The sequence below is a fragment of the Anser cygnoides genome, chromosome 13 (genome assembly GCF_040182565.1).
Source record: "Anser cygnoides isolate HZ-2024a breed goose chromosome 13, Taihu_goose_T2T_genome, whole genome shotgun sequence".
NCBI lineage: Eukaryota > Metazoa > Chordata > Aves > Anseriformes > Anatidae > Anser > Anser cygnoides.
Window position 1 is genome coordinate 4,393,319 of NC_089885.1, and position 14,623 is coordinate 4,407,941.

General features: G+C 42.8%; 1 protein-coding gene across 7 annotated transcripts in view; it reads left to right on the top strand.

Moving 5' to 3' along the window:
• Positions 1-713: 713 nt before the first annotated feature.
• Positions 714-14,623, top strand: part of ATRX (ATRX chromatin remodeler) — an 85,991-nt gene continuing 72,081 nt past the window's right edge. For 4 of the 7 annotated variants that reach the window (XM_067004794.1, XM_067004795.1, XM_067004796.1 and 1 more), the window contains exons 1-3: positions 714-876; positions 11,083-11,195; positions 14,281-14,336. In XM_067004794.1, coding sequence (XP_066860895.1) covers positions 857-876; positions 11,083-11,195; positions 14,281-14,336 — 189 coding nt within the window. In that variant the 5' untranslated portion in view covers positions 714-856. Of the gene's footprint in view, positions 877-3,695; positions 3,721-11,082; positions 11,196-12,899; positions 13,032-14,280; positions 14,337-14,623 lie in introns of those variants that run through there. The other 3 variants (XM_048070696.2, XM_048070692.2, XM_048070693.2) reach the window with 3 other exon arrangements.

Below are 14,623 nucleotides of genomic sequence, written 5' to 3' on the forward strand. Positions count from 1 at the left end.
AACTCTGTGTAGAAAACGTGATGGTTCCAGCAGGGCTGGGCTGACATGAGGCCATAGCGGGTTCCCTTGGGCGCTGTTCAACACCTCCAGCCTCGATTGCCCTCAGCATGGCGCCCGCCGGCTGTAGCACGCTGTCTTTGGGCCGTGCTTGGAGAACGAGATGGGCGGCCGGCATTTCTTCTGGACCCATGTCCTGGGCAGCTCGGCGTTGGCCGGCTGGTCCTCGGCAAGGAATGGGGGTGGCTCTGGGGGGCACCCCCGCTCAGCACCCCCGGGCTCAGCACCCCCGGGCTCAGCACCCCCGGGCTCAGCACCCCCGGGCTCAGCACCCCCGGGCTCAGCACCCCCGGGCTCAGCACCCCCGGGCTCAGCACCCCCGGGCTCAGCACCCCCGGGCTCAGCACCCCCGGGCTCAGCACCCCGCTCCTGCCCCCCCTGCAGCCAGGGCAGGGCCCCAGCCCAGGGCCGCCACCGCCGCCCCCTGCCGGCCGGCCTCGTTCAGTGCACCTTGTTTCCAAATGACGTCACGCCCCTCCCTGCATGACGTCAGCCCCCCCCCCCCCCGCTGATGTAACCCTCCCCGCCACCAATCAGAGCGGGGAAGCCGGGACCGTGACGTGAGCGACCCTAGCAACAGCCCCCTCCGCCGCCGCCCAATTGGAAAATCGCTGGGGGCGGCAAGGAGCCAATGGGAGGCGGCGAAAGGGGAAGGCGGCAGGAGGCAGGTCTCCCTCAGCCTCCCTCCGACAAGATGGCGGCGGGGCTGGCGATGGCGGCCCTAACGGCTTTGTCTCCTTCCAGCGCCTGAGCCCGGGCTCGACCCGGCCCGGCCGCCCCAAGCAGCGGCGGCGGAGACATGACCGCGGAGCCCATGAGGTACGGCCGCCCGCCGGCCCCCGCCGCGGCGAGAAAACGGCCCTGAAGGGATCGAGGCGTGGGGGGGGGGGAATCCGCGCCCCGCTCCCGCCTCATGCGCGGCCCCCGCCGCCGGGCGGCCTCGGCGGCGCCACCGCCCGGCCCGGCCCGGGGCTCGGCGGCTCCTCGGCCCGCCTGGGGCGGGGCTGCGCTCGGCCCGGCCCGACCCGGGGCTGGCGGAGGCCGGGCAGGGGGAGGGGATGGCGGCGGGGGTCCGGGGGAGGGGACGGCGGCACCACTTAGCGGCCCCTCAGGCCGCGGCGGCGGAGGGGTGCGCCCCGGGGAGCGGCCCCCCGGGGGCAGGGCTGGCGTGGGGTACTCCCTCACACGCCTCCCTCCATCCCCGAGGTGCTTCCCCCTCAAGGTGTGTCCCCCCCGAGGCGTGTCCCACCCGAGGTGTTTTCCCCCTCCCGGGGCCTCCCCAAAATAAATAAGCTCCCCACACTAAACAAACGTCCCGAGCCACCGTTGACGAGGGGCTGCATAAAGTACAGCAGCTGCCCAAGCCCCTGTTAAAAAAGAGACGCCATGTTAAAGCGTGAACGGAGTTGGCTTTGTATGGTTTCGGTTTATCCATGTCTCTCAGGGGTCTCTGCTCGGTGCTGTCAGTCGCACGCAAGTGTGCAAAGCGCCTGAGGAGGTGTGTAAACAAGGGGGGTCACCGCTGGGCCCTCGCAAATGCTGCGTGTTTCTTCGATATGATAACGTTAGTGTGAGCATCACACATCCTAGGTACTGAAACTCGGGTAAACTTTCCCCTCTGTGTGTATTTGTATATCTTCACCCGTCTCAGACCTGAGCAGTTCACAACCACCATTTAGTTTCAGCCAAAACTTAGGGGGATGGTAGTTCTTTACTCTTGGGTACAACTTGGTATTAAAGCCTTACAACTTCAGAGGAAATTATATATGTGTAATTAACAGAAAACGTTTACAAGACGATCGTCACCGTTACTGACATTGATCACATGCTAGGTGCAATTCATAAGCATTACAAATACGTGTTATTTGGTGCATGACTTCCCAACAACTAAGTTTGTTCGGCATGTTTTCTTCATTTTATAAGACAGGGATTGCCCATCTCTCCCTCTCTTTATTACTCCTCTCTTTACCCCATGTTCTTAAAGTACTTTGACAGCTTAAACCAGTTTTGTGTTGGATCAATTTTATTTTATGTGTAGACTGAAATACTAGTTGACGGATTTTGCTTGCTTTATCTCCAAGCCTTGAAAATCAAGGGTAGAGTTTGATTTCTCTGTAGCAGAAAGAACTTGCCTACTTATATTTATTGACTGCTTTACAGTCATAATTAGTATTGCATGTTCTGAAAAACACTCTTCCATTTGGACCTCCCTGCTTTTTATTTTATCATGGCTGTTGTTTTTTTTTCCCGTTTTCCCATATTCTGTTTTGTCTTCCTTTTTTATCAACCTCTTGTTCCTGGTCTACATCATGAATGTTTTGTACTTAACTCTTTCCATGCTCTTAAATTGTCATTAGCACAGTAACTGGCATGAATGCCAAGAGGCTGCTTTATTTTATGCTTCAGTGGAATTAAGAGGATACAGAAGCTCATATCTTTTCCACTCAATTTTTCAGATTACGTGCAGACAGAAAGGTAAATGGGATTGTTGCAGAGTTTCATTTGTATCCTCAAAGAACAAAAAGTATGTACAAGGTAGATTTGAGATTGAATCTGTCCCATGTAGTAAGCGGGCCCTGTGACAAACTGTTCAGTAGTAGTATGGCATCATATTTTTTGGTGCTCCAGAGGTTTTTTTTCCTGTTCATGAACTCAGTTCTCAGTCAGTCCAAATGTTTTTGGTAATCCTTATCCCACACGGAGCTCATCTTGAAGAGTTTGTTTTTACTGTGTAAGAACAGTTCTGTGTTAGGAAGTAGGCACGATGTTGTCGGGTGCCATAGGATTTGTAAGCTGATGAACACATTGCAAGGGCTTTTTCTTATTATGTCAATTCAAGTTCTAATAATACTGGAGTTGGAGAAAATGAGAGGGAAAAGAAAAGCACCATGAATGAGTCCTTGATGTGGTAATGTCTTGATGGAGAAGCAAAAGTGCTCTCCCTGCCTTTTGTTCACACGCAGACACACACAGATGCACACACATACTTCTTTGCTCCCATTTCTAGCAAGACCTCGCACACGCGCACACACTTTGCTCCCATTTCCAGCGAGACCTGTTGGCCTGGCAGCTGCTGTATTGCTGTCAACCTGCGCTGTATCCCTGCATGTTCATTTCAGCTTCTGGTATCTGCTTGTTTAAGAAGTGTGCAGAAACACAGCTAGGGGATTGTTGGTGGAATTGTTTAGAGGATATGCAGGCAGTAGAGTTTCAAAAATCTCCCATTACTTCTGGAAGATAGACTTTTCCTGTTTAAAAGGAAAGTAATTGTTCTATACCAGTTCACCGATTCTGGAGCATTCAAGTGCGATTCAAGTGACACAGGGAATAACCTTATTTAATTTTAAGAACCTAGGAATCTTCTGCATCCAAATGAGAAGTTTGGAATGCTGAAAAACATGATGAAAACTGGAGTGACTGACTAAGAAACATAAAAATTCCTGCTTCTGTAAACGTCAATGAAGATATTTGGACCAAAGTTGTATATAAAACCTGATCATTTTTTTTTTAAGAGTGGAGGAATTTTTGTCATAGTGACCTGACCTGTTCCTACCATTTTGTAGATCATACTGTCTAAGCACAACAACAGAAAAAGAAGAAATTTTGGATCTTACTCGCTTGGACTATCGAGGAGGCAGCGTAGTGATACCAAGTAATAAGCTGGTAAAATAAACTTCATGTCAACTTTTTATGCGTCAGACTTTCCAACTTGCAGTATGGTTTTAAGTTTTTGAGTCCCTTGAATGTCTTTGTCCTGAATGCCAGTCACTACAGGGTTGTATGAGGTGTGCTATTTAATGCCGTAGTAATCTAACAGGAAATAAGTCCAGAGTAATCATCCACGTTCTCTGAAGGTACAGTGGAAGTTAGCAGTCTTCTACACAGCCCTGTGAGCTGGGCGTAAGGAGAACCTTTGCTCTTCAAGAATCAAAACGTTAGGCTGGCTGTCATCTTCTCTCCTAGATGCCCCTGAGCCAATGCGTTCACACTGCTGAAGTGAAATCCCTCTCAGGGAGAATCTTCCTGCAGTGGCTGTGTTGTTTCTGTTTCAGTATAGCCCCGTCTCTTAGGGTTTTGTGAACTTTATCTCATGGTCTCTATAGGGGTTGACTGAAGGTACCTTCATTTTTTGTGGAATAATTTACTGTGATACAGGGATACCTTGACACTTTTGTAACTTGAAATTCCCATTTTCATTGCAGACGAGTATAAGATTCCACGTGCACTCGCGACCTCTGCCAGAAGGGAGGAAGAGTTGGTGCTTTTTGCTTGCGTGTAACCCGCCAAAAGAAAATGTCAAAACATAAAATAATACTAACGTGTTGTGTTCTCCATAAAAACAAATGCCTATGACAAATGATGTTTCTAGATGGGATCTCCAGATATGTCTTGTATAAACAGGGAGGCCTAGGGATAGTGCTGAACCTCAGGAAATCATGTTTCGTATCACTGGAGTTTGTGCCCATAGGTGGTTTGGAAGTACGAACTGGTTCATGGATAGGTCACTGCAAGTTGTTCTAGTGGTGAGTCAGGAGGGAAAAGATGAAATTGACAAAAAGTCAGTGGCGAATATAATAGAAGGTTTTATATTGACTTTCAGAGATGGTAGGTAAAGCTCTCTAATTTACTAAAGAAAGTGTACTAAGCTGTCATAATTAGTTACAGCAACTAGCCCCAGGCAGTTGTCATGCAAGATGGATGATGGATTGATTGATGTTGTTTTTTAATTATTATTATTTTTAAAGAAAAGGAGTGAAACTGAAAATCAAGACCTTGATTTCCCAGGTTGTTGCCAAGTGCCAACTTCAGTGCTGTTTAGGCAGTTTATTTGTCTGAAAGCAGTACAGTTGTAGGAATTTGTCTCAACACATCCAACAGTAGAAGTCTTGGTGGGTGGATACATCGGTCATGTAAAGCGAAACAAAAACTTTGGCAATAAATTCAGCATTGTTAGTGCGGCAAACTGAGATGACTGTTATCTTGGAAAATAAAAAACTTGAGTTTCAGGAATATTATAACCCTTAAAACCTGATAACAAACCCGATGGGGAGTGTCTGGAAGACTTTAAGGAACACGCTTTATTTCTTATAGTTTGTAATGAATAAGGTCTCATTGAGAGTCTTTGACAAATTCCAGAAAATGGAAGACAAATGAAACAAGGGAGAATGCAATTTTAGAATTAGAGGCACGTGATGTCATGGGATGGAGCCCTTCTTTTCCTTTAAATGAAACATACTTCCACTTTCTTAGGAGTACTTTGTCTTGCAGGCTAAGTACGTGATAGCTTCAGCTTCCTTTCCTGAATTAATGTATGAAGATACTCAGTTTGCCATGATTTTTGTCTCATAAAGATGAAAACACAATATTTAGGTTTTCAAAGGGTTGACTTCAGTCAGTGGTTTTAAGTTTGCAGACTGTTTTACCATGGAAGTTACAGACTTCCATATAGCAGTCAAGCCCACTAACAAAAGAGGTGTGTGTGTATATTTAAAAAAAAAAAAAAAAACTTCACTTTTCACCGAAGCGTGGTAACTCAGCCAAATCATGTTACGGTTGTTTGGGTACCGTCTAAAGAAAAAGAAATTGTGTAATTTTCCTTGAATGTGATAAAGGGTCTCTTAGCGACTTCGAACCATTCCCCTTGTGTGTCTGGAGAGAACTAATTCTGTTTACTTGTCTGAGCCTGTTGTGCTGTGCTGACACTCCAGAGTTATTTCATCCAGATCATCAAGTGTCTTGAACTCTGCTAGGTATCACTTGATTAAGCCCCTGTGGATCAGAGTCAGTTCTAACCCAAATAAGAGGGAACCTGCGTTAATGAAGCCTTAAGAATAGAAGCTGCGAGTTCAGTGAAGTGCTGGTGACTGCATCTCCTTTCAGTCAGAGCTGCAGTGTTCAGGTATCTCCTGGCTGTGTTCGATCCAGTAAGTGCAGCGTGGTGCGGTTCTGTCTGACCGCAGGAGAACTCGTTTGCTGTGAGAAAGGCCAAACGCTGGAATTGGTTGTCGAGAGGTGGTGGAGTTTCCGTCTGGAGGTGTCCAGAGCCCGGCTGGACGTGTGTGTGGGCAGCCTGCTGGCAGGGTGTGGGGCTAGCTGATCTCCAGAGCTCCCTCCCAGCCTAGAGGTTGCTCTGCTCCTTAGTCTCCCTTACCTGACCAGCTCTAGCCTAGCACGATAGCTCAAGTTCAGGTATTGCTGCCACTGAAGTTCATAAATCTCAGTCACCTGCGCTTGCAGAGACATTTGTACAATGAGCAGTGATTAGGGAAATGAATTCAGCAGAAGGAACAGTTACTTCTAATTTGGATTGGTTTCAGCGCGTGGATCACACCAATTGTTGTGCTGCAGTGGAGGGGGAAGGAGAGAAGTGAGTGTGGCGCCAGGCGTTTGTGGACGGGTGCTGAGGGTTTGTGTCCTTGGGCAGTGGGGCTGGGTCATGTCAGCCCGAACACACTGCGAGAACCCTGGTTGTGAAGATGCACTTGTTTTGGTGTGACTGGTGTATTGGTACGAGTATTTTGCAGAATAGTCATCTGATTTAAGCTATACTATATCATTTTGCTTTGCTCTTGGAAAACCATTGCCGAGTTTAAAAACAAAACCACAAAACCCAGTAAAAGATAATAGTGCTTTATGGCCCTGCCCTTGTAAAACACATGCTTGTGTTCAAGTGATACAACAATAAGCTGTTTTATTTTCTGGTTATGTATTTTCTCTGAGAGAAGTAGGCTTTTTTTTATGGCACTTCAGGTGTGTTCACTCCTTTTCTGATTAGGGAGCAGCTTCTTTTGTAGATTTTTATCATCTTTCTGCTCCAGGAGTTTTGAGCCATTTCATTCCTGTGTATTCAGCCACAATGTTGATGCGTTTTTGTATGAAACTACTGTACAGGCTCTGCCCTTTTAACTGTAATTGTGGTGTTGGGGCAAGTCTAACACCTCTCGTTTCCTTCAGGAAAGTCTTTTATGAAGGTCTGCAGGCGACAGAATAGTGGCCTGATTACATTCAGACTTAGGCAGTAGCACAGCAAATGACACTTTTTTGGGGGGGAAAGGAATGCCTCCTAACAGTTTTGGAACTGGATGTTTAACTAAATGCATCAATTTCATCTTTCTTTATGGTAAAGCAGATATTTTTAAAGATGATTCTGTTAGTAATGCCTTAGAAATAGGAAAGGTTAGGAAAAATGGGTTCTGGTCTCTTTGAGAGCATTGGGTGCATCTCTGCTAGCACTTGACATCAGAAGTGCCTTCAGTTGCGTTGAGTCAGCAGCACCAAACCTTCCTGTGTCCTAACACACGCAGTCTGTTTCGCCTTTACTCTTGCCATTGTCTTAATTAAAACATGCAGACTTCTGCTGTGGGTTGTGTAGTTGTCATTCACATACGGTACTGTTTGAAGGAGAGGATGCTAGTCTGCAGTTCAGGGGTTTAAAAGAACATCTGGTTTTAATTTTCTGTATTTTTTAAGGATTGTTTAGTTTTGTCCGCTTAATAGTCGTTGCTCTGCAGTGTTTCTTTTCAGCTTCCAAAGTGAAAATAATTGGGATTTCACGTGAAGCAACTGTAAAGATGGATTAAAAAACTTGTGCCCTTGAACTACTTTTAAGGTGTGAACAAAGATTTCAGACAAGTGCTGAGTTTAAGGCAGTTGAGAACTCTCAAAGGAAGAAATCTGCAAGACGTATTTGTAAACAAACTGAGATAGATACAAAGCTGGGAAGCGCTCCTGTACCGCTGACTGCCAGAGCCATCTGAAATTCAGATGAGCAGCACTTAGGCTAAAAGTTGGTGGGATGCTGTGGAAGAATGGGGAATTCATTTGGTGAAAGGAAAATAGTTTTAAAACGTTCTTCTAGATCTTGATGGTAGATGGGGCATTCCCCACCTCTGCTTTCAGGGTGCCTGAGGAGAGCAGACAGAAAACGAATGCAGTGACAAGTTTTCTTACGGGTTAAGTGCAGGGGGACGGTGGGTGACAGCCAGATGGAATCAGGTGTGGTGTGTCTTGGCTAGCTTGATGAGGATACCACACTTCCACCTCTTCCCCATGCCCCCACTTCCTTTTTCTTCTCTGCTTTTCTGCTCATTTGGAACATCATTTAGCCTCCTGCATGGTTTGCCTGATGCAGATTTTGTTCTCACACTGAGGGCCAGGCCTGCGCTGGTTAAGCTTACAGCACTCGCTCTGAGCTTTAGTAAGAAATTGTGCTCTTGCACGATAACTTCTCAAGGTCACAAATCAGGTTCATGGCCAAACCAATAATAGTAGGACACCTCTCCTTTCGTTGCTGTTCTAATTAGGCTGAGCGGTGTTGAGATAGCTCTAGACTGGTGGTGAAGCTGTTTCTTTACATGTGAGCCTGGAAGCTCTAGGAAATAGCGTAGGCACAGTTGGTTCACGGTAGAGGGAGACTGCTTCCCTTAGTGCTCCTGAGATGCTTTGAAGTTTTTAGGCTCCTGTGTACTTTTTTAGTACCTGTTTTAACTGTTGGGTTGAATCTGTTGAGTCAATTTATGACAATACATTACAAGGAATAAGGATTTTGTGCAAAAGCATTGCCCTAAATCATGATTTCTTTGTGTTGAAGTATATTAAGTGTAAGGCCTTTACTTAAATTTGACCTATTACTACTAATACAGGCTTATGGTACAAAATGCTGAATAATCTAGGAGAAAAGCAAGCTGAGGAGGCTCTTTAGTATTAGTTCGTAGATTTTTTTGTGTGTCAGCATGAATGCTTTTGCTCGGAAAACAATGCTTGTAGGCTAGTTAGGATAAGAGACAATAGCTGGCTGCTGATCATGTTCCAAATTGTTGGTCACAAAGATGCATGCACAGTGTTCTAAGTGTTTTATGTTGAGAAAAATAATATAACTTGGCTAAAGTTCTCATTTTATTTTCTAAGATGTTATTACCAAAACAAGTTAGTTATAAACTAAAAGAGCAGATGCTTTATAAACTAAATTCCACGTGCTTTTTTTATTAGTACCAAGGACTAACTTTGTGTGGCCTTTCTTTATATGCATTAATTCTTCACCTAGAAAGGAAATAAAATTTCTTTACACGCTTCTACTATCAAATAATCCTGAGCAACTATTTCATTTTTTTAAACTTAATGTGAACAAATCATCATTTAAGCTCCTTTCTAAAGAGCATGCAGTCTCTTAAAGCTGACGTGTGCGTACCACTGTCATCTTCTGCAGTGTTTTCCAGGTGTGCCCTCCATCTGTGACAAGAAGGGAGGCACAGGTTCCAGGACTGGCAGTTGTGTAGCAGTGTGCATCTGGTAGTTAGAGCCGAAGACTTTTAGACAGACTGAGAGACCAATTTTAAGATGTAGTTGAGAATAACCCAGGCTTTGTTACTGTCTTTCAGAGTTGCTCGAGTGATTGATGGTATATAGTCCAAAATTACAGTCTCCAAAGAAAACTGTCCTCGTTCACAAAAATCTTCTCATGACAAAAGGCAATTTTGTTTTGAGTCCTTCAGAAAATCATTTTAAACATTTTTTTTTTAAGATGGATGATTAATGCTGTTGTACAGTTACTTTTCACTGTTTTAAGTAGTTATTTGAATTAATATGATGATGCCCTCTACACGTTGCTCAAGGGATCTCTCACCTGCATGTTTATTTTTTATGAAGCGGGTGATTTTCCTTAGCAGTAGTAGTTAATTTGAGAGTCAGGAGTTAATAAATTTATTGATGTGTTCAGAAAAACAGTAGAGATGCTAAAGGTGAGAGGATTGAGTTTCTGATAAATATTCAAAAGATCCTACAAACTGTAGAACGGGGACAGAAAATCTTATTTCCTCTTACTATCAGAAGACTGTTTTGGAAATAACGAGGAGATTAGAAAACAGTGAAGAGAAGCCTCTATCCTTTAACTGGGTTAACTTATGAAGAAGATAGTGCAGCTCAGCAGTTTGGGAAGCCGTATCTAATAGCAGATAAGGTATGATGACTCAGACATATCGGCTGGCAGATTTCGGAGAATTGATAGCGGCTGGGAGGGAAGCAGAGACAAGCAGCTGAGAGTGGTGACTTCTGATAGTGGTGGTCTGGGGGATGGCTGCCCTTGGCCCTGGTCTGGTACTTGCAGTTAGAAAAACACACTTGTCTTGGGAAATTGTAGAAACTGCAGGTGGAAAAAAAGAGTCTGAAATAAGCAACATGAAATGTGAGGCAATAAAGTGTTCATCATGAGGAGGTGTACCTGTTTAACAGAAACATAGGGGAAAAGCGGGGCCTTTTTACTGCATTGAGTAGAGATACATGGCTACCGGTTCCTGGTGTCTGAAACTGCCTAGTGAAAATTCCCAGGGTAGTACACTGTATAAATTAATTATGAATACTGGTACACAAAGATCATGGCATGATCTGATCGTACCTGGTTGGTTTTCGGCAGAACTAATATAGGATACAGCGTGTGTGTGTGTAAATGTGTGAGGTTGATTTATTATAAGGTTTATGTAAGCATGTAGATCCGTCACACTCAATGGACCTGTTATTTACATTGTAGATTAAAAAAATACGTATATTATTTGTAGAGCTTTATATCCCCAGAGGTTATTATTTTTTAAATAATTAATTCAAGATTTTATTTTTTTTACCTGTTCAGCTTCGTACCTCCTTAGATTCTTTTTACAAAGTAGAATCTTAGTTTTTCCACTATGTTCATGTCATAGTAGCATTGCCACTCAGATTTTTTTGAATTTTTAAGTCATGTTTGTCTAGCTTAAAACAGTTTAAAATATATTTATTGTTTCCGTTAACACGTCCTTAGTGCTTTGTCAAAAAGGCTGCACCTATGTGTTTGCTTTTTTTTTTTAAACACAATGTTTAATAAAACTACATCTTTTTTTAATTTTCTTTGATATTCCCCTTGTGGAACCAAATGTTTGTGCAATAATTGTGTTTCTCCTATAGGTATGTATTAATCGGGACTTACCATCTCTTCTTTCAGGCTTGCTGGACTAGTGTGAGATCTGTAGGTAACTTGAAATTTTACTTGTATTTTGACAGTGAAAGCAAGTTGAATACATTGGTGCAGAAACTCCATGACTTCTTGGCTCACTCATCGGAAGAATCTGAGGACGCAAATTCTCCTCCAGCATCATCTAAAAACAAAACCATAGGTAAAAAGACATTTTTGTTTTCAGTTTGAACATACATGTGATTTTGAAGTCAAATAGCTTTGTGTTGTGATTTCATTATATCACACTTCACTGGGGCAATTATGCCAAGTCCTAATGTGATTTAATCAAGTGGCGGTATCTTGATAAATATGTCTAGCCTTTGATGCAATATTTCGTTCAGTTATGAATGTTTTCTCAGTGTGAATAGAGCTGATACTGGTGGTGTATTCTACCTTCTGGGAAATATGAGAAGGCAAACATGCACGTGGTTGCTGTGGTAGGGGTTCCATGTTCAGTTTTCCTCAAGGTTTAAGGGCAGTATTTTATTTCTTCTGCTGAAGTAAAGCTTCTGTGGTCCATGTAGTTGAGGAAGAAGTTCTTAAGGTTATGCTTCCATAATTACTTAAAAACTATTTCTACATTTAATCTGGAAACGTTAGAAAACAAAAAAACCAGTGCTATAATATGTCAAATTTGGTGTTAGAAATTTTTACTTACAAGTTGGAAATCAGTAACAAATTGTAAATGTTTTATTTTGGTTACAGTCATTAAAAAAAAGTGAAACTATTTCATAACAGTACCAAGTACAGTTTGTTTCCAAATTTAACTGGGACTGGGTACAGGTACACAACTTTTCAGACTCTGCTGTTCCATGAGCTAAAAATTGTGCTGAAATGATAGGGTGCAGGAGAATGAGAGTGTATTGGCTGTGCTATGGAGTTTATTTTCAAACTGTTGTCACAAGTAATGAACCTGTGTGTGCAGCTTTTCATTCAGTATTTCATCTTGAGAGTCTACTGCAATGTGGTGCTATCTGCCTTGTGTCAACGTCCAATTAAATGTTAACATTGGAGAAAGTATCCCACGAATAATTTCGTAAACAGAAGAATAAATTAAACTGATGGAGATGTACGTATTTCCAAGTGAGATTTAGCTGTGGAGTATACTGTTTTGAAAGAAATCTTTTCCCTTTATCCACTGTGGTTATGAAGTAGAATTTGGCTACTTGCCTCAAAATACAAACTTACTTTGAGACAGAGGTACGCTGACTAATTAATAGTAGACATGCTTCAGTGTTGTTTTTGAGATTTTATTCTTTAAAAAGAGAACTTATTAAAGTTGAAAAGTCAAGAATTAAATATTAGGAAATGCCAGAATTAACTGTGCAGAGTTACTTCCCCTCCCAGCTTTCTGTGCATAATTTTAATGTCTCTAGGAACTACACGATATATATGTATGTATATATTTTTTTACCACAGAATGCTTATTCAGTGTAAATACTGGACAAGATTAGGGCGAAATCAGTTGTTCATAGTCAGGGATCTCATTGTGTTCCAGAATTTGGAGGATATATAAATTATTAACTGGAGTGTTGTATGGAGAGAGGTGATGATGATGATGAAGATGGTTAGCTGTGGCTCAAGGAAGCTGGAGCATGTCATTGCCACACACACAGGTCAATTGAACACAGGTCAATTGAAATATGAAACAGTTGCCCGTTGAGCACTTGATCTTGTGCACTGCTGTGGAGTTAACTGTACTGTAATGCTTAGGTTGTAGGAGTGATAAGTGAAATTACACTGATATGACCCTGATTCTGGCTTTTCTTAATTTTTGAGCACTTGATTTTACAGCCTTAATAATGTTTCTTTATCCTCTCTGCATTCGAATCGGATGTCTCCATCTACATTGCGTGGGTGCCAGCAGGAGGATCACTGAGAGCGTAGGAGAGACTGACTTCCTGCTCTTGTTTCAAGTGACCAGCCCTGGAGCAACAGTCACAGGGGAAATCCTGTGCTCCCCTAGCCCTGGAGTGGATGGAGCATGTGCAGTTTGGTCAGCGCTAGGAGCTGGGAGGGGATGCAGCATGCTCGGTCATAATGTGGGGATGGCGCATGTACAGTCCGCTCACATGTAGAAGCTGAGATGAGGGAGCATGTTCAGTTGCTTTTGGGAACAGCGCACGGGCAGTCAGAAGGCAGAATCTGCAGACTTTATCTACCAGAATTGAAGAAACCTGTACTAAGCATATACAAACTGTGTTATCTTCAATAGATTTAGTACTTGGGCAAAACTGGTCAAAAGTAGAAGTGACGCAGGGTCCCATCTCCAAAGGAAATGGAACCCTTCTGCCAGATTTCAGGTTCTCCCCTCAAAATGGGGGAAAGCCACTAATATTCCATACAGGAGATTTTATGTATTTAAAGGGGGCGGGGGCAGAAGCTTTGTTTATCTGTTTTGATTCCCCTCTCCAGCTTTGCATGCAGAAATGGCCGGATAATTTAGGCTAAATTGTTTGGCGACATTTTAGCCAAAGTCAAATACTCAGCATGAAATTTTCTATTTATTTATTTAACATAAAATACTATAGTTTTATTTTTTCCCCAAGAGTAAAGGATCAGGAAATAGTAAGTTGCAAGGCCAGCAGTCTTATGCTATTGTCACAAATGGTAATGATACTCATCCTGTAATTACACTATCACTATACTTGCATGTTTCTTAGTAGTGCATCTATTAAAATAGTGCTATTACTATGTTTTTGAGCAACTTTGTATGAGTATCATTAAACCACTGAACTAGAAACTCCCCTCCATCACCAGGACTGGTGGATGGAACAGATAGTCGTAAGTTACCTGTCTTTAGGTTTTATATTCCACAGGTACAAGAAATGAGAATTCTCTATCATACACTGATTTTTGTGTGCAGTTCCATGATTCTAGACTTAAGATGGTGTTTTTAATGTCAAAACGTGTAAGAAAAATACGTAACTTCTTAGAGTTTAAAAAAAAAAAATACACCAACTCTATTATCCTTGCATATACAGTTGCACTCTCATTTCTTCAACAATGGGAAGGCTCTCTTTCAGCCCAGCAGCAACTTAAAAACCTGAAAATAATTCCTGTATGGTTTCTATGAAATTTATGCCATGCAGTCAGCTGTGTTTTGCTGTTGTGCAAAGTTCTGTGGAAGTTACACAGTCATCTTTATTCACGCTGATGAAATATAAACAACACTATGAGATGCAATGTGAAGAACTGCTAATATTTCTTGCATTTCAGTGGATTCCTTTCCTTTCTCTCTGTAGGTGAAAGTAGAGAACCTGAGAGTAGTCCGACATCAATGGAGAACAACAGAGAAGAGGTAAGAATAAAAATGCTTTTGAATTTTAGTTGTGTGACTAGTACAGAATGTATGGTGTGTAGGAAACAGAGTTCACTTGGTTGCTGTTTACAATAAATGCTTAAAGAATGTTGTCAGAACCATATGCAGAAAATACTCTGTCTGCTGAGTAGAAACTTTAGTTGTAAAATACTATAAAATAAATTTAAAAGTAAATTTGAAATTCTGAATGATAATGTGATTTAGGCATATGCAAGCCATCTTGCTTCTCCCTCATCCCCATCTTTAAATTATTGAAATACACAAGT